We start from the raw sequence: 26,264 nt of genomic DNA, 5'->3' as shown, positions 1-26,264 counted from the left end.
CTGAGGGAATCGTTATGTTCTCTCCATCATTGACTATTTTACGTGGTGGCCGGAAGCCTACCCCCTTCCTGATCAGGAAATAGAGACAGTGGTCACAGCCCTCACAGATGGTATTTTCAGTCATTTTAGAGTCCCAGAGACGCTGCACAGCGACCGGGGAGGCCTTTTGAGTCACGTGTGAGCGTCTCGGCACCACCCCTTTATGGCCGGAGAGTGATGGCTCGGTGGAAAGATTCCATTGCACAATGGAACACAACACCAGAGAGACTGGGATGATCACCTGCCCCCAGTGCTCATGGCCTGCCGTTCAGCCGTTCAGGAGTCCAGCGTCTGTACCCCAGCCTTGTTTAAAAAGTGGTCCTTCATCGAGATCGACTGGCACTATATCGGGGGACCTATGGCCCACCACTACCGTGGTCAGGAAGTAGGCATCGCCATGGGGTGTTCCGTCTCCCCAGTCCTCTTTGTCGCAGCTTTTGAAATCATCCTCCGCGGAGCCCGTCAGACTGTAGAAGGAATGAGGCTGCAGACAGGGCAGAGGCTTCCACCACTCCGAAGCTACATGGACGATGTCACTGTGGTGCTGCAAACAGCCCCATGCACGAGAAGGTGTCTGAAGAGGCTGGATGAGCTAGTGACATGGGCACGGATGAAGATAAAACCCTCCAAGTCCCGAAGCCTCTCCTTGCGCAAAGGCACCAGGAACGGCAATACCATCTTTGTTGCAGGAGGTGAGCAACCTCTGGTCAACCAGTCCATCCAAAGCCTAGAGAGGCAGTACAATGCGAACCTGTCGGACAAGCACGCAGGCAAGGCAGCACGGAAACAACTCTCAGAAGGCCTAGCGAGTATCAACAAGAGCCAGCTCCCCGGAAAGTACAAGTTGTGGTGCTACAACTTCACACTGTACCAAAGGGTTGTGTGGCCACTGAAGATGTGCGAGATTCCATCCTCAACAGCAACGGGTTGGACAGACTAGCCAACTCCTACATCCGAAAGTGGCTGGGCCGAGCGCCTTGCTTCTCCGACACTGGCTTATTTGGGGCAACTTCGCTGCATCTGCCGATCCAGTCCATCACCCTGGGCTATAAGCAGGAGAAGGCCAGATTGGTTCTTGAGCTGGTCATAAATCTTAGCCAGCCGGACCTTGGTATGATAGGTACGATGTATTAGCTTGCATTGAATAAGGCTTGGTAAATGGTATAGCGCTTTTCTACCTTCAAGGTACTCAAAGCGCTTTGACACTATTTCCACATTCACCCATTCACACACACATTCACACAATGATGGCGGGAGCTGCCATGCAAGGCCCTAACCACGACCCATCAGGAGCAATGGTGAAGTGTCTTGCTCAAGGACACAACGGACGTGACGAGGTTGGTAGAAGGTGGGGATTGAACCAGGAACCCTCAGGTTGCTGGCACGGCCACTCCCAACTGCGCCACGCCGTCCCCCTGGTGCATATTTTCAAAGATAAAAGTCGATTGTATACTTTTGTTTATGTTCAAACATATAGCACATAGTTTATCCACACTTTCAGTGAGAATATTGAGTAACTATTGAGAGCAATCTATAGTGGTGATTGTTGTTGGTAAACAAGTGAATGATGAGTACAGTATTTTCCAGACCATAGGCGCACCGGATTATAAGGCGCACTGCCAATGAGCGGGTTTAGTCAGGTCTATTTTCATACTATATAATATAGGGCGCATTAAAGGGGTCATATTATTAGTATTTTTTTTATAAATTGACGGCAGCGCCTTTTCTCCGTCATCTTTGTTGTAGCGGTGTAGCGTGCAAAGGCTGAGTGGAGTGGAAGAAGTGTCAAAAGACGGAGCTAACTGTTTTAATGACATTCACAATTTACTTAAATCTATAAGAGAGCAGCATCTTCTCATCCTCTCACTAGTGCAAGCCGGAAATGTGTCCCGTGAAAAAACGTCCGACCGAAACGCTCTAACAACTAAAGTTCCTTGGGTGAATTATGTAAACTCACGACACCGGATAATATGTCTTACCTTATACACACACCATAATAATACTTGTATGTTGAAGCAGAGTACAATCCAACAAGCGGTGCAGCTTCATAGCTAACCAAAGTCGTACTAAAATATTTTTATAGATTTTTGAGCGCCGTGTATAATGTTCTATATTTTCAATGGAACATATAACATAACTTGAGTTATATTGTAGTCTATACATATCTCTTATGTGTGACTGCCATCTACTGGTCGCACTTATCATTTCACCTTGTACCAAATAAAATAGCTTCAAGGTCGGTAAGCACAACCAAAATTATTCCGTACATTAGGCGCACCGGGTTATAAGGCGCATCGTCGAGTTTTGAGAAAATGAAAGGCTTTTAGTGCGCCTTATAGTCCGGTAATGAACGAGTGAACGAATGCCTCTCTGTCAATGTAAACAAGGAAGTGAAGATGCAGGGAGACATTTGATTGGTTAGACCAGTGCCTCTCAGTTATTATTCTGGGGACATAACTTTTTTCACGTCCCACTAAATTGAAATATAATTAAGAACCTAAAAATATTTATATATTTATCTGTACAAACCACTCTATTAGTTGCTGGCACCTACATGCCACCTAGCTGAAAACTTGTGTAGTGTTTTCTCACGCCCCACCCTGACACCTTATCATGAGATCCCCACTATAAAAGAAGTGCTGGTCCAATGAGTATTAAACTTTAAAGATATCTATATTTCATTTATGCAATAATGTTTAGCCCAACCAATAGGGGGAACCACACATACCATGGGAAAAATAAGCTCTGCCACCACAGAATGCATTTTTACGACAGGATAAAGCCATGTAATGTTAGCTTAACACAGGAACATATTTGGAACAAAACATGCTCATCCATCTTCGTATGGGGATTTTTGTGTAAATACAAATATATATTGGCTCATAGGACTCCTGAGGCAGCGGACAGGTACCGACAGGCCAAGCGGTGTGCGGCTTCAGCGGTCGCAGAGGCAAAAACTCGGACATGGGAGGAGTTCGGGGAAGCCATGGAAAACGACTTCCGGACGGCTTCGAAGCAATTCTGGACCACCATCTGCCGCCTCAGGAAGGGGAAGCAGTGCACTATCAACACTGTGTATGGCGGGGATGGTGTTCTGCTGACCTCGACTGCGGATGTTGTGGATCGGTGGAGGGAATACTTCGAAGACCTCCTCAATCCCACCAACACGTCTTCTTATGAGGAAGCAGTGCCTGGGGAGTCTGTGGTGGGCTCTCCTATTTCTGGGGCTGAGGTTGCTGAGGTAGTTAAAAAGCTCCTCGGTGGCAAGGCCCCAGGGGTAGATGAGATCCGCCCGGAGTTCCTTAAGGCTCTGGATGCTGTGGGGCTGTCTTGGTAGACAAGACTCTGCAGCATCGCGTGGACATCGGGTGCGGTACCTCTGGATTGGCAGACCGGGGTGGTGGTTCCTCTCTTTAAAAAGGGGAACTGGAGGGTGTGCTCTAACTATCGTGGGATCACACTCCTCAGCCTTCCCGGTAAGGTCTATTCAGGTGTACTGGAGAGGAGGCTACGCCGGATAGTCGAACCTCGGATTCAGGAGGAACAGTGTGGTTTTCGTCCTGGTCGTGGAACTGTGGACCAGCTCTATACTCTCGGCAGGGTCCTTGAGGGTGCATGGGAGTTTGCCCAACCAGTCTACATGTGTTTTGTGGACTTGGAGAAGGCATTCGACCGTGTCCCTCGGGAAGTCCTGTGGGGAGTGCTCAGAGAGTATGGGGTATCGGACTGTCTGATTGTGGCAGTCCGCTCCCTGTATGCTCAGTGCCAGAGCTTGGTCCGCATTGCCGGCAGTAAGTCGGACACGTTTCCAGTGAGGGTTGGACTCCGCCAAGGCTGCCCTTTGTCACCGATTCTGTTCATAACTTTTATGGACAGAATTTATAGGCGCAGTCAAGGCGTTGAGGGGATCTGGTTTGGTGGCTGCAGGATTAGGTCTCTGCTTTTTGCAGATGATGTGGTCCTGATGGCTTCATCTGGCCAGGATCTTCAGCTCTCACTGGATCGGTTCGCAGCCGAGTGTGAAGCGACTGGGATGAGAATCAGCACCTCCAAGTCCGAGTCCATGGTTCTCGCCCGGAAAAGGGTGGAGTGCCATCTCCGGGTTGGGGAGGAGATCTTGCCCCAAGTGGAGGAGTTCAAGTACCTCGGAGTCTTGTTCACGAGTGAGGGAAGAGTGGATCGTGAGATCGACAGGCGGATCGGTGCGGCGTCTTCAGTAATGCGGACGCTGTATCGATCCGTGGTGTTGAAGAAGGAGCTGAGCCGGAAGGCAAAGCTCTCAATTTACCGGTCGATCTACGTTCCCATCCTCACCTATGGTCATGAGCTTTGGGTTATGACCGAAAGGACAAGATCATGGGTACAAGCGGCCGAAATAAGTTTCCTCCGCCGGGTGGCAGGGCTCTCCCTTAGAGATAGGGTGAGAAGCTCTGCCATCCGGGGGGAGCTCAAAATAAAGCCGCTGCTCCTCCACATCAAGAGAAGCCAGATGAGGTGGTTCGGGCATCTGGTCAGGATGCCACCCGAACGCCTCCCTAGGGAGGTGTTTAGGGCACGTCCGACTGGTAGGAGGCCCCAGGGAAGACCCAGGACACGTTGGGAAGACTATGTCTCCCGGTTGGCCTGGGAACGCCTCGGGGTCCCACAGGAAGAGCTGGACGAAGTGGCTGGGGAGAGGGAAGTCTGGGCTTCCCTGCTTAGGCTGCTGCCCCCGCGACCCGACCTCGGATAAGCGGAAGAAGATGGATGGATGGATGGACAAATATATATACATAACACCTGATATACGTTTAATACTTCAAGTACAGGATCAAAGTCTGTGTACTACTTGTCCTCCGTGTAGATCAGTGGTTCTCAATTATTTTCTATCACGCCCTTGCGAGAAGACAAAAGTATGTTCACACACCCCCTGAACGGATTGCTTGATAATCCCACAATGCTTGATGAAATCAGCACAATACTTCTTAAAGCGGGTTGGAAATATTCTTGGGTGTGATTGGCACTGACCACTAGGGGTCGCCAAACACACCATCAGTTGGTGTTTTGGCCTTTTATTATAATACACCCTTGTCCAAGGCTGACTCACCACACGTTGATCAAGCCTGGGTATGTGTTGTTTGGCGGCTCCATGCGGTCATTTTTTGCCAGTGTCTGTCAATTTTAGCCACAGCCAGTGGCTGCTCCTTTCGGTGACAATGACAAGTCCTTTGATTGCCTTCTGTTCGGCCTGGTCTCTGATACACACCTCCTTTAGGAGCCTTGAGGTGGAGCTGGCTACAAAGCCTCTGTAGCCCACCTCCACTGGACGCACCCTTACGCTCCAGCCTAGCTCCTCTGCTTTGCAAGCCTTTTCTTTTCGTATGCCTTAATAATGGCAATTTCCCAAGGGACCGTCAGCTCAACGATGAGGACACATTGCTGGTATTGGACCAGAGGACCAAGTCTTGTCGCAGGTTAATCACTGCAATTTCCTGAGAACCTGACAAGATTTATGTATTTTATTTATAACCTCATTAATGCTAAACTGAAGGGTCATGTGTGTACTCATACATTTCCTGGTTGAGTCTGTTCATTAGTTCAAGCAGTGTTGTCACCTAGCTGGAGGCTTGTGTATCGTTTAAGAATGAAAAATACGCTAATACTGGAAGTACCTTGCCTCTTCGACCGCCGTGACACCTCACCACTATTTGAGAAGCACTGGGTTTTACAGGTGTTGCATTTGAGTCCTGTTGGGATAAATTTGATTGGCCAAAATATGCGAGGAAATTGCAGGAATTCAACAACGTTGCAAAGCCGCGAGATTGGGTGAATTTGCATAAATTGCTGCGATCGCAACGTCGTAAAATCCTGGAGGGACTAACTAAATAAATTTCAGCTAAAAACTACAATTTCAGGATGAAGCTGAAATGCAAAAGTATCTTTTGCAGGTGAACCTCATTTCACCGTCTCTAAACTCTTCAAAGACAAAAACTGTTCAATGTTGCTGTTTGTGCACAACTTCATGTTCTCTAACAAGGTGCATGACAACTAAATTCCCAAGTATGAATGGAACAATATTTGTTCTGGATCCATTAGAATTGGACTCTTCTCAGAAGGAAGTGGCAACTGCAGCGTAGAGTGCCATCAGCAGGAAGACTGTAAGAGTCGTCGCAGCAAGGCATGCTGTATGCCTGGTGTGAGTGACGGAAAGAAAAGCTTTGCATGTGTAAAGAATGAGTATTGGGTTTTGCCCTTGTATTTATTACCGGTTGTTTCGCAAAGTATTAGAAACAATCTAAGTCTAAAACTAGATCTGACCAATGGGCATGAACTGATGAAGCCTACTCGAATGAGAGGCCAAACTTCTAAGACAAACCAAACAGTCCAGTTGCGATCGATTGAATGCCCTGAGAGTGCACATTTATGTTATGTTTACGGAAGATCTGACCAAGTAGCAGTAGGTAGATGATGAAAAGTATAGGGCCGAGCCCTAGCTTACACCAGGAGAGAGGGGGAATGAATGAGATGAGAATTATTTTAACTGGATGAACTGAGTATGACCGTACTCAGAAAGATAGGAGTGAAACCAGGCTAGGAGTGTGTCTGATAAACCAAGTCGGTAAAGAAGGGTGGAATGACATCCATCCATCCATCCATTTTCTACCGCGTGTCCCTTTCGGGGTCGCGGGGGTGCTGGAGCCTATCTCAGCTGCATTCGCCACCTCATCGCAGGGCCAACACAGATAGACAGACAACATTCACACTCACATTCACACACTAGGTCCAATTTAGTCTTGCCAATCAACCTATCCCCAGGTGCATGTCTTTGGAGGTGGGAGGAAGCCGGAGTACCCGGAGGGAACCCACACAGTCACGGGAAGAACATGCAAACTCCACACAGAAAGATCCTGAGCGCAGGATCGAACCCAGGACCTTCGTATAGTGAGGCAGACGCACTAACCCCTCTTCCACCGTGCTGCCCGGGTGGAATGACATATGGTGTCAAATAGGGCGCTCAGATCAAGGGGGATGAGAATGGATATGAGTCCTGAGTCAGCTGCCAATACAAGGTCATTTGTGATTTTGAGAAGAGCTGTTTCTGTGCTGTTGTGAGAGCGTAAAACGAACTGGAACTGTTCATAAAGGTTATTGCTGGAGAGATGGGCATGGATATTTAAAGCTACTGTTTTTTCCAGATCCAATTATCCAAAATTCTGCCTTGACATGAAAGTCCTATAGGCGTGCTTGGTTGAGTGGTTTGGAAGCACCACCATAAGCATCCTGCCTCCATCAAACAGCTATTCTACCTTACATACATTAAAAATGTGCATATATTAAATATTTCAAATGGAAAGCTTGTCCCTTTTAAAATGCACAAGGCGCTCCCCAAGTCTCTATTGTGTCCCTTGTCACGCTGTAAGGTGTCATACGGCTAATCATTAATCAAATTAGTGTGCGCCACCACGCGCCCACAAAGTTTTATGTGTGTCCCGAGGGGTCGCGATGGAGTGCCTCGTTGACATTTAACAGCAATAAGGCTGCAGAAGCGGACATTGTGAACTGTACGTCCTCATGGTTATCGATCTGTATCCGACACGCATATAGGCCACGCCCACTGGAGCACGGACTACTTACATTGGGATGCTTTAGGACAGGGGTGTCCGAAACTGTCAGGGGTCTTAAACTCATGACCCGCAGGCCCGTGTTTACCTGACGTCGTGGTTTAGTGTAAATGTCAGCTAATAGGACGAAAAACACGCTTTGTTTCTTTATTTTCGGTTTTGCATTTTAATGGGGGACTGCATTTTTGGGGGGGAATTTTGCCTATTGTAGGATCCTAAAGATTATAAAAAAACGCTTGCAAAATGCGGCTAATGGGAGTCAACGTTGTAGCCTTCAAAGCCCTCTAAAATAACTTCAAAAACCTCCATCAACGTTTTATGCACACTGCAAGTGTAGTAACAGACACATTCATAACAATATGTAATATGTACAACATTTACTGTATTTTGGTCATTTTATGCATTACCGGAACTTCTTTCCTCAGCGTATTTACTTCCGTTTCCATAGCAGCACAATGTCGACAAATGTATGTTCCTTCTTCCAGGAAACAAACACAAGTGTGTTCTAGTCATTGTCAGACTTGGTAACGGACAACAAAGTTGATAATTTTTGACAAATGAGGATTCTCAATCCTTCAATGACCAAAACATACCCTGTCCCATTTTTCTGGTTTTGTTTTGTTTTGTCTGGTTTTGTTTTTTGTTTTCTTTGTGTAATTTTTTTTGTTTTGTTCCATTTTGTTTTTTTTGCCTTGTTGTTGTTTTGTTTTTTGGCCGGTTTTGGGTTTGTTTTGTCTTGTTTTGGATTTTTGTTTAGTTTCGTTTCCTTTGTTTCTTTTTGTTTCATTTTGTTTTGTTGTGTCTCCTTTTATTCGGTTTTGTTTTGTTTTGTTTGTCTTATTTTGTCTCATTTGTCTTGTTTCGTTTGGAAGTCTATTTAATGAGGTTAATGATTAAATAAGTAGATACTTTAATCCCACTCAATTGTCACAGGGTGTAAGTGACGAACCCCAAGATGCAGAGACGGCAGGCTTGGTGCAGGAAAACATGATTTAATTTAACACTAAAACAAGAACAAACAAAAGGGTACCAAAAAAAGGAGCACACAAGGCGGAGAACAAACTTGGCTATGAACAAAAACTAGCACAAAGGCTAACTGTGGACAAGAAACAAAAACACAGGAACCATGACATGAGCAGAGCGAACAGAAGTAGACACAGCTACAACGACAAGTTTTAATGCCATTGACAATCATAATGACAATACTCCGGCACTGACTGGAGGGCAAAGCAGGACTAAATAGTCGCTGGGTGATAGACACCAGGTGTGGCCAGGTGCCAATCAGCCACAGCTGAGGGGACACAGCACTCAGGGAGACAAGCAGGAAATAGAACCAAAATAAGAGCGCTTACAGGAAATAAAGACAGACAGAGAAAGAACTCCAAACATAACTAAACTGTCAGTGACAAACCTGACATCAATCATGAATTGAAAAAAAAACATCAAATCAGGTCCAATAAAAGAGAGATGCTGTCAAAGATAATAATGTTGACTTTTGATTGACTTATAAAATGTGGCATCTCACTGAGATGTGCTGTTTCTAATATTTAGTTCCTAGTTAAATAAGAAGCCCGGTACATACATTCACGCGCACATTCACTGTACAAATATACATATACATATACTGCACGTACACAAGCAAATACAGTATGCATACATACACGTTTGCATACAATCACATTTCATCAAACGTATATGAACATTGTTCCCCTAGGGCAGGGGTCGGCAACCCGCGACTCCGAAGCCGCATGCGGCTCTTTGATCACTCTGATGCGGCTCAGCTGCATTCTTGCCGACCCCCCCCGATTTTCCCGGGAGACTTCCTGATTTCAGTGCCTCTCGCAGTAAGCTCCCGGGATTCATATTCTCCGATTTTCACCCTCACTACAATAACAAGGGCGTGCCATGATGGTACAGCATTTAGCGCCATCTACAGTCTGTATTAACAGCGTGCCAGCCCAGCATCTTGTTATATGCATCTTCTGCTTGCACACGTAAGTGACAGCAAGCATACTTGGTCAATAGCCACACAGGTTACACTGACGGTGGCATATAAAACAACTTTAACACTCTTACTAATAATGCGCCACACTTTGAACCAAAACCAAACAAGAATGACAAACACATTTCGGGAGAACATCTGCACCTTAACACAACATAAATACAACAGAACAAATACCCAGAATCCCATGCAGCCCTGACTCTTCCAGGCTACATTATACACCCCTGCTATTTTTGTTGTTGTTTTTGTTGTTGTCTGTCTTATCCCCTTCTTGCTCCTGTAATTTCCCCCTCTGTTTTCCTTTTTTTTCTTCTTTCTATCCCCTCCTGCTCCGGTCTGGCTATGCTGAACATTAAATAAATCACTTTAATAAAGTCAAATAAAAATAAGGCATAAGGAGGGTTTTAAAAGCACAAAAAGCTTATGGTGTTCGAAATAATTGCATTTCCTGCGCCTAAAAGAGCCTATAGAATGGAGTTAAAACAAAAGGAAGAACACAGTGGTGGTAAACAAACAAGCTTTAAAGTAGAAAATCCTTCTTCTTCACAGAAAGCTTCCGAGCGAGCGACTGCCATCCTTGACTGTGTCGCCACGTCTTTAGGCAGCCTTTTAATTTTATTTGACCATTGTTAGAGATGGTAATATCGGCCTGCCGATATTATTGGCCGATAAATGCGTTAAAAGGTAATATCGGAAATTATCGGTATCGTTTTTTTATTATCGGTATCGTTTGTTTTGTTTTTTTTGTTTTGTTTTTTTATTAAATCAACATAAAAACACAAGATGCACTTACAATTAGTGCACCAACCCAAAAAACCGTCCTCCCCCATTCACACTCATTCACACAAAAGGGTTGTTTCTTTCTGTTATTAATATTCTGGTTCCTACATTATATATCAATATATATCAATACAGTCTGCAAGGGATACAGTCCGTAAGCACACATGATTGTGCGTGCTGCTGGTCCACTAATAGTACTAACCTTTATCAGTTAATTTTACAAATTTTCATTAATTACTAGTTTATATGTAACTGTTTTTATATTGTTTTACTTTCTTTTTTATTCAAGAAAATGTTTTTAATTTATTTATCTTATTTTATTTTATTATATCTTTTTAAAAGTACCTTATCTTCACCATACCTGGTTGTCCAAATTAGGCATTATAATGTGTTAATTGCACGACTGTATATATAGGTTGATATCGGTATCGGTAATTAAAGAGTTGGACAATATCGGAATATCGGATATCGGCAAAAAGCCATTATCGGACATCCCTAACTATTGTTCTACACGATTGCAGGAAGGAGTTTGTCCACGTGAACGACGCTCAGAAAATGCACACAAGTGTCGGACACACGTGCTGCTGTTTGTGTAGATAAATAGACCAGAGAGCCGCCTGTGTGTGGAGATCAGCATCCATTAGACGCACACTAATGTCAACTAGAGCAGACCAACACTGACTCTGTTTCTGTTTGTTTGTTACTCATACTTTGTTAGCACACAACTGTCTGTTCTGCATAATAATTCATACATGTGCACCTCAGTCAAGTAGAATAGTTCATTTTTGTTAGTAGTTCAATTTGAAAAGTGAAAGATTCACTACACCAAAATATCCAGAAATATTTCAAGATTAATAATATAAATACATATATATTTATATGTATTTATAAATACATTCAGTGGTTCATAACATGTGAACACAAGGGTCAAAAAGTTTAATGTTACAAATTATTGTTTTGTGCTCTAATAAGCAAATATGTGCTTTGAGTCATACTCGTGGTCTGAATTAAACTCCTGAAATCAAATTAATGTTACACCATATTGTTATTTATTGGCATGCATCTGTACTATACATGTGTTTCCTAAAGCCACATAAACAAAAATACATGTATAGAAACAATATTTAAAACAATTATTTGATATTGCCAGGTTGCAATTGAGAGCCCGGTTAATATGTTCCCTTGTGGCTTGCAGACATACTTAAAGTTAAAGTTAAAGTACCAATGATTGTCACACACACTCTAGGTGTGATGAGATTATCCTCTGCCTTTGACCCATCACCCTCACCCCCTGGGAGATGGAGGATTTAACCCCCAGTTCCAACCCTTGCTGCTGAGTGCCAAGCAGGTAGGTAATGGGTCCCATTTTTATAGTCTTTGGTATGACTCGGCCGGTGTTTGAACTCATGACCTACCGATCTCAGGGTGGACACTCAACCACGAGGTCACTGAGCATGTCACATACAAGGTACTTACACATACAGGATACTTACAGATATAAGTTCCTTACACATACAAGTTACTTGGAGATACATACAAATTACTTACACATGCAAATTACTTACACATACAAGTTACTTATACATACACATACACATTACTTACACATGCAAACTACTTACACATACAAGTTATTTACACATACAAGTTACTTACACATCCAAATTACAACACATACAAGTTACTGACACATACAAATGACTTACACATACAAAGTTACTTACACGTACAAGTTACTTACACATACAAGTTACTTACACATACAGATTACTTACACATAAAAGTTACTTACACATACAAATTACTTACACATACAAGTTACTTACACGTAAAAATTACTTACACATACAAGTTACTTACATGTACAAATTATTTACACATACAAGTTACTTACACATACAAATTACTTACACATACAAAGTTACTTACACTTCCACATTACTTACACATACAAGTTACTTACACATACAAATTACTTACACATACAAAGTTACTTACACATACAAGTTACTTACACATACAAATTACTTACACATACAAAATTACTTACACCTACACATTACATATGCATACAAGTTACTTGCGTATACAAATTACTTAAACATACAAGTTACGTGCACGTAAAAATTACTTACACATACAAGTTACTTACACATATAAATTATTTACACATACAAATTACTTACACATACAAATTACTTACACATACAAGTTACTTACACATACAAAGTTACTTACACATACAAAGTTACTTACACGTACACATTACTTACTCATCCTAATTACTTACACCTAAACATTACTTACACATACACATTACTTACACCTACACATTACTTACACCTCCACATTACTTACACATACAAGTTACTTACACATACAAATTACTTACACATACAAAGTTACTTACACATACAAGTTACTTACACATAAAAATTACTTACACATACAAAGTTACTTACACCTACACATTACATACGCATACAAGTTACTTACACCTGCACATTACATACGCATACAAGTTACTTACGTATACAAATTACTTAAACATACAAGTTACTTACACGTAAAAATTACTTACACATACTAGTTACTTACACATACAAATTACTTACACATACAAATTTTAACACATACAAATTACTTACACATACAAATTACTTACACATACAAGTTACTTACACATACAAAGTTACTTACACATACACATTACTTACAAATTACTTACACCTACACATTACTTACACATACACTGTAAAAAAAATTCTGTAAAAAAACGGTCATCTACTGGCAGCTACAGCTGCCAAACAAAAACCATAAAATTAAAGTAAAACATTGTACACCAAATAATGATCAAAAACATTATATTTACAGAAATTTTCATGAAACGTTTTGCGGAAAAATATCGTAATTTTACAGATTTTTACTAAATTATTAAAATCAACCACCTTTAAAAAAGTCACAATGCAAACAGTTCTGCAGGAAAATACCTTTATTCTACAGAGTTTTTCCAAATTATTACGATCAAACACCTTTAATGAAGTGACAAAGCTGGCAGTTCCACAGAAAAATACCATTATTTTACAGATTTTTTCTGAATTGTTAAGATCAACCACCTTTAATAAAGTGACGATGCTAACAGTTCTGCAGAAAGATACCTTTATTCTACATGGGTGTCAAATTTGGCCCGCCATGTAATTTCACTTGGCCCTTGAGACGATATCAAATGAACACTAAAGCTGGCCCGCCGATTTTATATTGTTGCGGTGCCGCGGTAACACCGCATTCACCGCTAATTCTCATTCTTGCCAACCCTCCCGGGAGTCTTCAAAACGTCAGGTCTGCTTTTCAGCCAGTCCAACGAGTGCTGGCCCAGTCACATAACATGTGCGGCTTCTGTACGCACACTCAATTGAATGCAAAGCATACTTCATCAACAGCGATACAGGTTGCACTGAGGGTAGCCGAATAAAAAACTTTAACACTGTTAGAAATATACGCCACACTGTGAATCCACACCAAACAAGAATGACAAACACATTTCGGGAGAACATCCGCACCGTAACACAACATAAAAACAACACAACAAATACCCAGAACCCTTTGCAACACTAACTCTTCTGGGACGCTACAAGGTGTGTGTGTGTGTGTGTGTGGGGGGGGGGTTTGGTGGTAGCGGGGGTGTATTTTGTAGCGTCCCGGAAGAGTTAGTGCTGCAAAAGATTCTGGGTATGTGTTCTGTTGTGTTTATGTTGTGTTTATGTTGTGTTACGGTGCGGATGTTCTCCCGAAATGTGTTTGTCATTCTTGTTTGGTGTGGATTCACAGTGTGGCGTATATTTCTAACAGTGTTAAAGTTTTTTATACTGGCACCCTCAGTGTAACTTGTATCGCTGTTGATGAAGTATGCGTTGCATTCACTCGTGTGTGCGTACCGAAGCCGCACATATCTTGTGACTGGGTCTGAATGATGCTAGAATGGATGAAAAGTGGACGTGACGATAGCTCGTAAAGTATGTTAAAGGCAGTGCATTTAAGGCACGCCCCTAAGACTGTGGTCCGGGTGGACGAGATACAATGACTGATGAACACCTTCGTTCGATAATGAAGGTTGCCTCAGCTCAAAACCTGAGCCCCGACATTAATGAACTAGCATCCAAGAAACGATGCCAGGTATCTGGCTTTGACACATCATATTAGATCAGTGTGTTGCAAACTGAGCAGTTTAAAGTCCTGAATGGTTGTTTTAGTCATTGTTATTTTATTTTCAAATTTATTAGCCTGTGTAAAAAGTTAATGTTGATATTTACCTCAGAAGGCTGCAAATAAAAAAGAGGCATTCTATTTTTATTTAAATTGTATTTGATATGCCATTGATATTTTTTAATTATTATTATTATTATTTGAAACTCGATTTTGCATGTCACTATAAAGTTATATAAGCCTTGCTTGTTCAATATTCAATGCAAAACTTGTTTGGGTCCCTATTAAAAGGTTAATTTGTTCAACTTTGGCCCGCGACTTTGTTCAGTTTTAAATTTTGGCCCACTCTGTATTTGAGTTTGACACCCCTGTGTTAGATTGTTAGTATGGACATAGACTTTTATATAACAAGCTACATATTTAATGAAAGATTACTGTAATTTTACATGAATTTGAAAGTAATTTAAGAAAACAGAAAATGCTATGTATAATTAATTTGGTATTTTTCTGTAAAAAAAATTGAAATATACATAGTTTGTCATTACTGGCATTTTACTCAAAATAACAGGCAGATTGTTTATTTACACATGATGTCTTCAATTCTACAGTTTTATAAACTATTTTAAAAAAAATACAAAAATTACAGTAGAAATTTAGAGTAAATTAACCATAAAAATAGGATTTTTTTTTTTTACAGTGTACACATTACTTACACCTACACGTTACTTACACCTCCACATTACTTACACATACAAGTTACTTAAACATACAAATTACTTACACATACAAAGTTACTTACACATACAAGTTATTTACACATACAAGTTACTTACACATACAAATTACTTACACATACAAAGTTACTTACACATACAAGTTATTTACACATAAAAATTACTTACACATACAAAGTTACTTACACCTACACATTACATATGCATACAAGTTACTTACATGTAAAAACTACTTACACATACAAATTACTTACACATACAAGTTACTTACACATAGAAATTATTTACACATACAAATTACTTACACATACAAATTACTTACACATACAGTTTACTTACACATACAAAGTTATTTACACATAAAAAGTTACTTACACATACACATTACTTACACATACAATTTACTTACACCTACACATTACTTACACCTACACATTACTTACACATACAAATTACTTACAAATACAAAGTATCCAAGGTTTGTTACTATACATAGGTTAGTGTTTTTCATACCTACCATTGTTTTCTGTTTGACTAATTCAAGCCTTTTCTAACATTCCACTTCAAAATAATAAAAGGATGCATGATTTGTGTTAATATGATATCGGATCAATCATGGTATTGGTTAATACCCAATACGCTCAATTATGGGTATCGATGTAGTGAACAGTTGTATTGGGACACCCATACGTAAGACATACAATATTACATTATTAGCAAGCAATTTTCTTCGTCAAGTTTTTACCAAAAGCATGAAGCAAACATTTACTTTTCATGCCAAACATGTTGTGGGCTCGATCATATCTCTACAAAATGATATCCCTCATGTTGATAGCTTGGTTAACTTAATGGCTAAAGTTGTTTCGTTCCAGCTTGCAGCATTGTTCTCATGCAGTTTAGTTTGGACATTCAAACATGTTTGCCCCATCAGCCACCTTTTAAGAAATATCCACATTTTCACTTCCTGTGCGACCGTGCATCCCAATACGTGTGTCCACTCCGAGTGTGACAAATGCAAGCTTAGGCAAAGCGGATGTTCTTTTTCAGCGATGCTTCACACAGCTCCACTTGACTTCCATTTTGCAATTTCCTTCTCCAGCCCGTCCAATTGTCAAGTGTTAAAATGGCCTCCTTGTGCCCTTTTCTGGCGCAACATCTCATTTGCTCTTTGGCTCGGCTTCATCATCCTCATTATCATCATTATCATCATCACCATCATCGTCGTCTTCAAAATCATTATCATTATTTTTAATGGCAGTAATTGCACGGCAAATTCGCCGCATTAGGCGTGGATTTCACATTTAGACGCTTTGACTACAAAGTGAAAGCTCTCAGAAACACAAGGTGTAAAAAACATTCCCCTGCTGAGCCTGGTGACTCAAACTGGCTGGTATTGATCTGCATTCAGTTAGAGCTGCAGCTAACGATTATTTTTCTATCGATTAATCTATAGATTATTTTTTCGATTAATCGGTTAATCTATAGATTATTATTTTTTTCGATTAATCTATAGATTATTTTTCCTTTTACCGATTATTTTTTTTATTTAAAATTAAGATGAAAAAAATAAATTTAGGCCAGTTTTTTTCAAAAGGCATGGCTTTTATTTACAAAAAAAAAAAGTATGGCCACTCAGTCAACATTGAAAACATGGCAAAACATTCTGTAACACTGTAAACATTTGTGCCAATCTAAATATTCTGGAGCACTGTAAACATCAAGTATTGCTTTTAAAATGTGCAAAATAAACATCCAGTCCAACACAGTACACTATAACCAATTCTACTCATTCCAGTGAGTGACTAACAGTTGTAATGAAGAAAGGTTAGCATGTCTACATGCTCTGGGGTGAGGCTGGTTCTTTTCTTGTTTACAATATTCCCAGCAGCTGAAAATAGGCGCTCAGAAGGGGTCGATGTGGCTGGAACTGAGAGGTAAGACCGAGCCAGCATTGCCAGATTTGGAAACCTTGCCTGATGTTCTTTCCACCATTTTAATGGGTTTTCATCCTTGGAAATGGGGGATTCTCCAAAATAAGACACTAACTCGTTTCTGACCATTTCAGCATCATTACTGTCATTGTTGTCTTCCTCATTGTTGCTGAGTTCATCTGAATCTGAGCCAAGAAGTGTGTCTAGTAAAGATACAGGCCGCCTGTCAGCATCTGGTCTTTCCACTTGCATTGCTGTGCCCTGTTGAGCGTGTGTCTCCTTTTCCCTTCTTTTCTCCTCCAGAACTATTGCATGCAGCTTGTATTGAACTTTTAAACACTCATCTGCAGTCAGGAATTTCAGCTTCCTGAATCATGGGTCAAGTGCAGCTGCTAATATGCACACATTTGGTCCATCATCTTTGAATGTGGTCTCGGCTTCCCACCTGGATGTTATCTCACGTGCAGCAGTGACCTGGGAACACTTGATTGATGCATTTTCAAAAGCAGTTTGTGTAGCCTTCCGAAGCCCTTTGACCAGCAGAGGGACAGCGGAAACTGTTACATAAGATTCTCCACTCAGGTACACAGTTGCACATTCAAAAGGTTTCAGAACTTGTTCAAGTTCTTCAAGCAAGCTCCACTGGTCAGCCTTAAGATCCAGAAAATGCTTCCCTCTTTGAGTGACCTCCGGATCTGACAGAGTTGCTGTTATTGGCCACCTCTGCTCAAGCAGGCGACTAATCGTGTAAAAGGAACTGTTCCATCTCACAGACACATCTTGTATGAGGCTGTGGTCTGGAGAACCCATTTGTTTTTGCTTAACCTTTAGTTTTGTACTGGATAGCTCACTTTTTCTGAAGTGCTCGACCAAACTTCTTGCTGCTCCTAAAGCTCTGCTGATGTGGTTGTCCTTTAGAGCATGGTTAACTACAAGCTGTAGAGTATGGCCAACACATCTGAGGGATGAAACACCATGTCTTTCCTCAAGAACTCTTAAAGCTGCAACAACATTTGCAGCATTGTCATGTACAATGACTTGTACCGTATTTTCCGCACCATAAGCCGCCCTGGGTTATAAGCCGCGCCTTCAATGAACAGCATATTTCAAAACTTTGTCCACCTATAAGCCGCCTCGTGTTATAAGCCGCATCTAACTGCGCTAAAGGGAATGTAAAAAAAACAGTCAGATAGGTCAGTCAAACTTTAATAATATATTAAAAACCAGCGTGATGTGGGCGCGCATGGAGTCGTATATCAACATGGACGGAGCTGCGTGAAAAAAGCCACCCGGCCTCTTCGCGTAAACTTCCCTTAACCACTCGCTCATCTTTTCTTCATCCATCCATCCCTTCGAGTTAGCTTTTATGATGACGCCGGCTGGAAAGGTCTCTTTTGGCAAGGTCTTCCTTTTGAATATCACCATGGGTGGAAGTTTCTGGCCATTAGCATGGCAAGCTAGAACCACAGTGAAGGATGACTTCTCATTCCCTGTGGTGCGAATATTCACCGTACGTGTATCCACAGTGCGGTTCACAGGAATATCAAAAGTCAGTGGAACCTCGTCCATGTTGATAATGTTCTCTGGCCGGATCTTTTTTTCAGCTATCTTGTTTTTACAATATGCACGGAAAGTAGCCAACTTTTCTTGAAAGTCTTTAGGCAGTTGCTGTGAAATAGTAGTCCGTGTGCGGATGGAGAGATTGCGTCTTTTCATGAACCGGAAACCTGTCGCTTAGTAGGAGCCATTTTGTGGTCTTTACAGATGTAAACACACAAAGGAAATGAAACGTAATATCCGCGCGCTTCTTCTTCTTCTACGGGGACGGGTGGTTGCTTACAGTAGAAGAAGAAGCGCTTCCTCTTCTATGGGGGCGGGTGTTTACCTTGGCGGTTGTATGCGTAGAAGAAGAAGCGCTTCCTCTTCTACGGGGAAAAAAGATGGCGGCTGTTTACCGTAGTTGCGAGACCTAAACTTTATGAAAATGAATCTTAATATTAATCCATATATAAAGCGCACCGGGTTATAAGCTGCACTGTCAGCTTTTGAGTAAATTTGTGGTTTTTAGGTGCGGCTAATAGTGCGGAAAATACGGTACTAGTTTTATGTTTATTTCAAACTTATTGACAACATCCTCAATCCAAGAGGCAATGTTTTCTGCAGTGTGCTTTTCATTGAGGGGCATTGTTGTCAAGTTAATTGAGGTAAGCTCCCACTCATCATTAACAAAGTGAATGGTGACACCAAGGTAAGCTTCAGTGGCCATACTTGTCCATGCATCAGTTGTGAGTGTCAGTTTTCCTTTCACATTTTTCAGGATTGCTTTGACTTCATTCATTTTCTTTGTGTATTTTTGCTCCATAAGCTTAGTGAAGTGGGTTCTTGATGGTAGTGTGTAGCCAGAGTGAAACCGTTTGATCATTTTTTGAAACCCTTCCCCTTCTACCATATTTAATGGCCTCATGTCTATGACCATCATTTCCAGGACACCATCAGTCAGGTCAGCGGCCACTTGGGGTGTGCATTCAGTCCCATGCCTCTTTGGAAAAAAATCCTGGACACTGCTTTGTCGTTTGCTGCAACATAAGAGACAACAATTAATTTTCATTTTAAATATACCCAAATACAGCTTACTTTAATACAAAAGGTTAATTAAACTACACACATTATCTTGTTAAATTGGTTTAATAACACAACAATGATAGTATGATTAAAGTGAAGTTAATTGTTCGTTTGTACATAGTATATGTAACTGTTAATGTTGTAAAAGGTATTTGCACAACTTATTAACGTTAGCGTTAAAGATAGTATATGTAACTGTTAATGTTGTAAAAGGTATTTGTACAACTTATTAACGTTAGCGTTAAAGAGGAGCGCGTCTTTGTAAACACTGAACAGGCACGCCAAACGCGCCTCTCAGAGCAAAACGGTGCTTTAGTTTATGAATTTACAACGCAGATACAAATGACACATTCATGTTTTTTGTGTAATGATGACAACGTATACTCACGCGGATGATTGACTCGTTGATGGTGATGGGAAGAACGCTGTCGGATGTTTTCTTTTTAGATGCTCATTCATAGCCGTTGTGCTGCTGTGATACGCCATTTCCGCTCGACACAGTGTGCATAAAACAACATTATTAGGCCGTTTATTAAAATACTCCCACACTTTTGACGACTTTTGGCGTGTTTTTTTCCCCTCGCTCGCATCGTTTGCTCTGCGCTCCGCCATGACAGTGGTGTGACGTAAATATGCGACGCGTCGACGCACAAAAATGACGTCGACGTATTTACGTAACCGATGACGTCGACTACGTCGACGCGTCGTTTCAGCCTTACATTCAGTGTTCAATAGGCATTAGGGTTGTACGGTATACCGGTACTAGTATAGTATCGCGGTACTAATTAATCAAAAACGGTAGTATACTCTGTTTGAAAAGTACCGGTTCCAAGTTTATTTATTTATTCTTTTTTTTTGCGGGCATGATGGCGCCCGTCACGTTATGACGGGTTTAAGTGCAGAGGAGCATGTTCGGCAGCGCATAATTATGGAGTACTTACAAGCAGACACAGTGTGTAGACAGAAAAGTGAGAATGGACGCAGTTTGGCCTAAAAACTGACAATAAAGGTGAAATTATACCACTGTAACGCCCTCAGGAAGAGGTGCTTTAAGACATGGCTAGCTAGCTAGCGGCTAAAGTCCATCCGCAGTCTGCAGTGTTTGACCTACTTCTAATTCACTAATCCTCGCCTCCATGGCGACGAATAAAGTAAGTTTCTTACAAGTATCATCTCTGCCGGACGAGGAATTGCTAAACATGCTTCGTCGGAGGATACAATAGCTCACCGGCGTCACCGCTAACAAAAGCTAGCGATCCTCAATGTAAACAAATGCCATGAGTGGATCTACACCTGAAATCCACTGTAATGTACAGTAGCATATCTAGTCGATACTCCTATGATTACATCGATATTTTTTATTGTCCCAAAATCTTCTTTCCTTATTTTAAAATTCATGTTATATTTATAAACTCAGTAAATACGTCCCTGGACACATGAAGACTTTGAATATGACCAATGTATGATCCTGTAACTGCTTGGAATCGGATTGATACCTAAATTTGTGGTATCATCTAAAACTAATGTAAAGTATCCAAACAACAGTGTGATTAGTGATTATTACATTTTAACAGAAGTGTAGATAGAACATGTTAAAACAGAAAATAAGCAGATATTAACAGTAAATGAACAAGTACATTAATAATCAATTTTTACAGCTTGTCCCTCATAATTTTGACAAAATAATAGACTGAGAAATGGCACCATATATTACTGCATACATCAGCAGACTAATTAGGAGCCTTTGTTTGCTTACTTACTACTAAAAGACAAGTTGTCTTGTATGTTCACTATTTTATTTAAGGACACAATTGTTCTTTGAATGCAATAAGAAACGTATGTTCAATGTACCTTAATATTTTTTGTGAAAATAAGCCAATAATGCCATTTTTTGTAGTCCCCTTTTTTTAGAAAAAATATTTTGGTACCGGTACCAAAATATTGGTATTGGGACAACCCTAATAAAGCCCAAAAATCACTTAACAACACTGTTTACATGGTGTCCACTAAATTTATTTGATAAACATGTCATTATGCTTTGCTGTTATTATGTTTTTATCTGAGGAAATATTAGCATAAATGGTCCCACCCACAACACTGTTCAACCAATGACAAACTAGAAATGACAGAAACAGGAAGATAGACAAAATAAAAATAAGTTAATTATTAAAAAAGAAGTGTGCTCATACATTATTGTGCATTTGAAACATTGCTCTGTATTATATATTAGGTTTAATAAAACTGGTTATGGTTGACCTCTGAACGGTTTGAATTAAAACAAAAGTTCCTGTGTGACTGAGATAAAACATAAAAAATTACAATTTGTGAGAAGTGTTTTAATACACAGTAAATTTGCTTTGGAATCCCTGCTCTGTATTAAATATAACATCAAGTAGACCAGTGCCAAAAGTCTGGTTCACCTTTGAACTGTTTAATAAAAAAATATGGAAAATAAATACATTGCATTTTTTTCAAGAAGGCTATTTATGAACAATAAGCATTGTTGTCACTGCTCAGTATTAAATATAAGGAATGTAACTAATTCCAGGATACTGGATGACCTCTGAATTGTTCAGGTTTCCCCAAAAATGGTTCTAGTATGGATTAAGACAAATGTAAGTACATTCTATGGGTTGCGCCATTATACTAAAATATTTTGAATTCCAACCATTGCATATACACAGACAGAACACAGATACATCATTATCATCATTATTATTATTATATTTGTTATTATCATTATCATTGTTTTGCCGCACTTCTTTCATAAGATGGACGACCATCACGGATATGTAGGGCCAAACTGGACAAAATTAAATAAAAATACATTTAAACAATACTTACTTAGGTATTTAAGAATTGTATTTACTTTCTGTCATTAATTCATTATAATTGGAATTAAATACATAAATGTGTAATTAAATGTGTCATTAAATGAGTTAAAAATGTCATAATTTAAATAATATTAATTACACTTTGCATTACTTCATTAATTATTTCAAAATGTTATTATTTCACAATTGAATTAATTATTGATTTCATTATTATCCATTGAATTGACTAATGATACATTTTAGAAATTATTCAAATATTCAAAAACATGCACCTGGGGATAGGTTGATTGGCAACACTAAATTGGCCCTAGTGTGTGAATGTGAGTGTGAATGTTGTCTGTCTATCTGTGTTGGCCCTGTGATTATGATTATGTGACTTGTCTAGGGTGTACCCTGCCTTCCGCCCGATTGTAGCTGAGATAGGCTCCAGCGCCCCCCGCGACCCTGAAGGGATTAAGCGGTAGAAAATGGATGGATGGATGAATTGTTTGTTTAATTTTTTACCCATTTGGTCCTTGATACACGAATGGTGTCATGTGAAAAGTCAAAGTGCTTGATGATAGCCGCAGTTTAAACCTGGAACAGATCACCTTCCATTATTCCCAATTGTATTTTTTTATGACAATTTTTCTTCTCCAATTTTTGTAAACGCGTCTTTTAGTTAAACTTATCCGGCCTGTGTCGTCCCACAGCCATGCCGTTCATCATCTCCATGCTGCTGGCCAGCCTCAACAGCTGCTGCAACCCTTGGATCTACATGTGCTTCGCGGGTCACCTCTTTCAGGACTTTAAGCAGAACTTCCTCTGCTGCTCTCCGCGCTACCTCAAGTCCTCGCGGTGTCGCTGCGAGCACGACTTGGACTCCAGTCACAAGAGCAACTTGTCTACCTTTGTCATCAAGAGCACGAGCAGCCAGAGGAGCATCACACAGACGTCCAGCACGTGATTTCTTCTGCAGGTTGCACATTGGACACAATGATGGCATGTACAGTAAAAGGTATTTTCAAAGTAACTGTGGACCGAGCCAGCATTTCTATTGATGATTTTTCCTGATCTTGGATGTACAATGTATATACAGACACAACATTAGGTACAGCTGCACCCATTTTTATCCTTATTGGATGTAATTATTGGATGCATCACGTTGGCATTATAAAACATGCTTGGGTAAATTTAGTAATTTCATCACATTGCTTATTCCGTTGTAAGATAATTGGTTATGTGTGATCATCGCTTCTAAATGTGCTTTCTTGCAACCATGTAAACATACATATACTGTACTGTATATATGTAGACATATGAAGTCTGTCACTGGCAATGGAAAATATGATGAAGACAATAAAGTGCATCTCAGGTTGTTTGACCACATAAGGCTGAGCAGAAGCATCCAATCTACAAATAACTGCTATAGCTATTAGATATAAGCCACACAGGCAATCTAAGGGACGCTGCAATGATGATGGGGGAAAAAGATTATTTTAAGAATATACATACATATATCCATCCATCCATCCATTTTCTACCGCTTATTCCCTTCGGGGTCGCGGGTGGCGCTGGAGCCTATCTCAGCTACAATCGGGCGGAAGGCGGGGTACACCCTGGACAAGTCGCCACCTCATCGCAGGGCCAACACAGAGAGACAGACAACATTCACACTTGCATTCACACACTAGGGCCAATTTAGTGTTGCCAATCAACCTATCCCCAGGTGCATGTCTTTGGAGGTGGGAGGAAGCCGGAGTACCCGGAGGGAACCCACGCAGTCACGGGGAGAACATGCAAACTCCACACAGAAAGATCCCGAGCCTGGGATTGAACCCCAGACTACTCAGCACCTTCGTATTGTGAGGCAGACGCACTAACCCCTCTTCCACCGTGCTGCCCACACATACATATATATATATATATATATATATGTATATATATGTTCAGTATATATATACACACACACATATATTTATGTGTATATATATATACCGATATATATATATATATATATGTACAGTACATGCCAAAAGTTTGGACACACCTTCTCATTCAATGTGTTTTCTTTATTTTTATGACTATTTACATTGTAGATTGTCGCTGAAGGCATCAACACTATGAATGAACACATGTGGAGTTATGTACTTAGGTGAAATAACTGAAAACATGTTTTATATTCTAGTTTCTTCAAAAAAGCCACCCTTTGCTCTGATTACTGATTTGCACACTCTTGGCATTCTCTTGATGAGCTTCAAGAGGTAGTCACCTGAAATGGTTTTCACTTCACAGGTGTTATAGTTTTGATGCCTTCAGTGACAATTTACTAATAATAGTCATGAAAATAAAGAAAACCCATTGAAGGCAGTCCAAACGTTTGCCCTGTACTATATATATATATATATATATATATATATATATATATATATATATATATATATATATATATATATATAATATTTTTTATTTTTTTTTATTTTTTTTTTAACATACTGTATACATAGATATACATTCAGGTCATTCAATCGATCTGTTTGTTTTGTCTTAGAAGATGTCTCATCCCAGGAGGCTTCATCAGTTCATGCTCATAGTGTAGACATGGCCTTAGATTAGTCAGTTCCAGTCTTCGACTTCAATTGGTCAGATCTTGTCAAGTGGCTGGTGCCAAACCCATCCATCCATCCATTTTCTACCGCTTATCCCTTTTGGGGTCGCGGGGGGCACTGGAGCCTATCTCAGCTACAATCGGGCGGAAGGCGGTGTACACCCTGGACAAGTCGCCACCTCATCGCAGGGCTAACACAGATAGACAGACAACATTCACACTCACATTCACACACTAGGGCCAATTTAGTGTTGTCACTATCCCCAAGTGCATGTCTTTGGAAGTGGGAGGAAGCCGGAGTACCCGGAGGGAACCCAAAACCCCTAATATTTATTCCAAAACCAGGAGGGAATGCCTGGGCATGGATGGTTTTGCCCTATTGTAGTGAAAAACAACTGCTTTGATGCAAAACAAGCAATCCTAACTGTCAAAGCCAACGACAGTCTTTGAAGTGTAATTCCCCCTCGTTAGCATTGAGCTATTGTGTGGCAGAACGATCACTGTGGATCGACTACTACCAGTCCAAACTAGTCGGACTCACCCACGTTAGCATTCCATTCAGTTGTAAACAAATGGCACAAAAAATTAGGATTCTGGTCACATTCAGTGACCAGAATGTGACCCGCGACCACGCAGAGGTGTGGACTCGAGTCACATGACTTGGACTCGAGTCAGACTCGAGTCATGAATTTGATGACTTTAGACTCGACTTGACAAAATGTGAAGAGACTTGCAACTTGACTTAGACTTTAACATCAATGACTTGTGACTTCACTTGGACTTGAGCCACTTTCCCCAAAATCCAAAGCTTAAAAAGTTATTTGGGAGCGCTCCGTATTTTAAATTTTCTTCGTCTGTGTCGGTCAGCGTGTTGTTCCTGTCAGCTGGTGTGCTCTCAGTAATAGCCAATCAAATTAGATCTACGTTGTTT

At 40.7% G+C, this 26,264-nt stretch overlaps 1 protein-coding gene across 1 annotated transcript in view; it reads left to right on the top strand.

Annotated features, from left to right (window-relative positions):
* The window catches only part of oxtra (oxytocin receptor a), a 29,624-nt gene extending 5,794 nt beyond the window's left edge, over positions 1-23,830 (top strand). The window contains exon 2 of the mRNA XM_061932372.1: positions 23,439-23,830. Coding sequence (XP_061788356.1) covers positions 23,439-23,692 — 254 coding nt within the window. The 3' untranslated portion in view covers positions 23,693-23,830. The remainder of the gene's footprint in view (positions 1-23,438) is intronic.
* Positions 23,831-26,264: the final 2,434 nt, after the last annotated feature.

Source organism: Nerophis lumbriciformis, linkage group LG38 (assembly GCF_033978685.3).
Source record: "Nerophis lumbriciformis linkage group LG38, RoL_Nlum_v2.1, whole genome shotgun sequence".
NCBI lineage: Eukaryota > Metazoa > Chordata > Actinopteri > Syngnathiformes > Syngnathidae > Nerophis > Nerophis lumbriciformis.
Note: the sequence above shows the minus strand (reverse complement) of the source record. Positions and strands in the feature narration are given on the sequence as shown.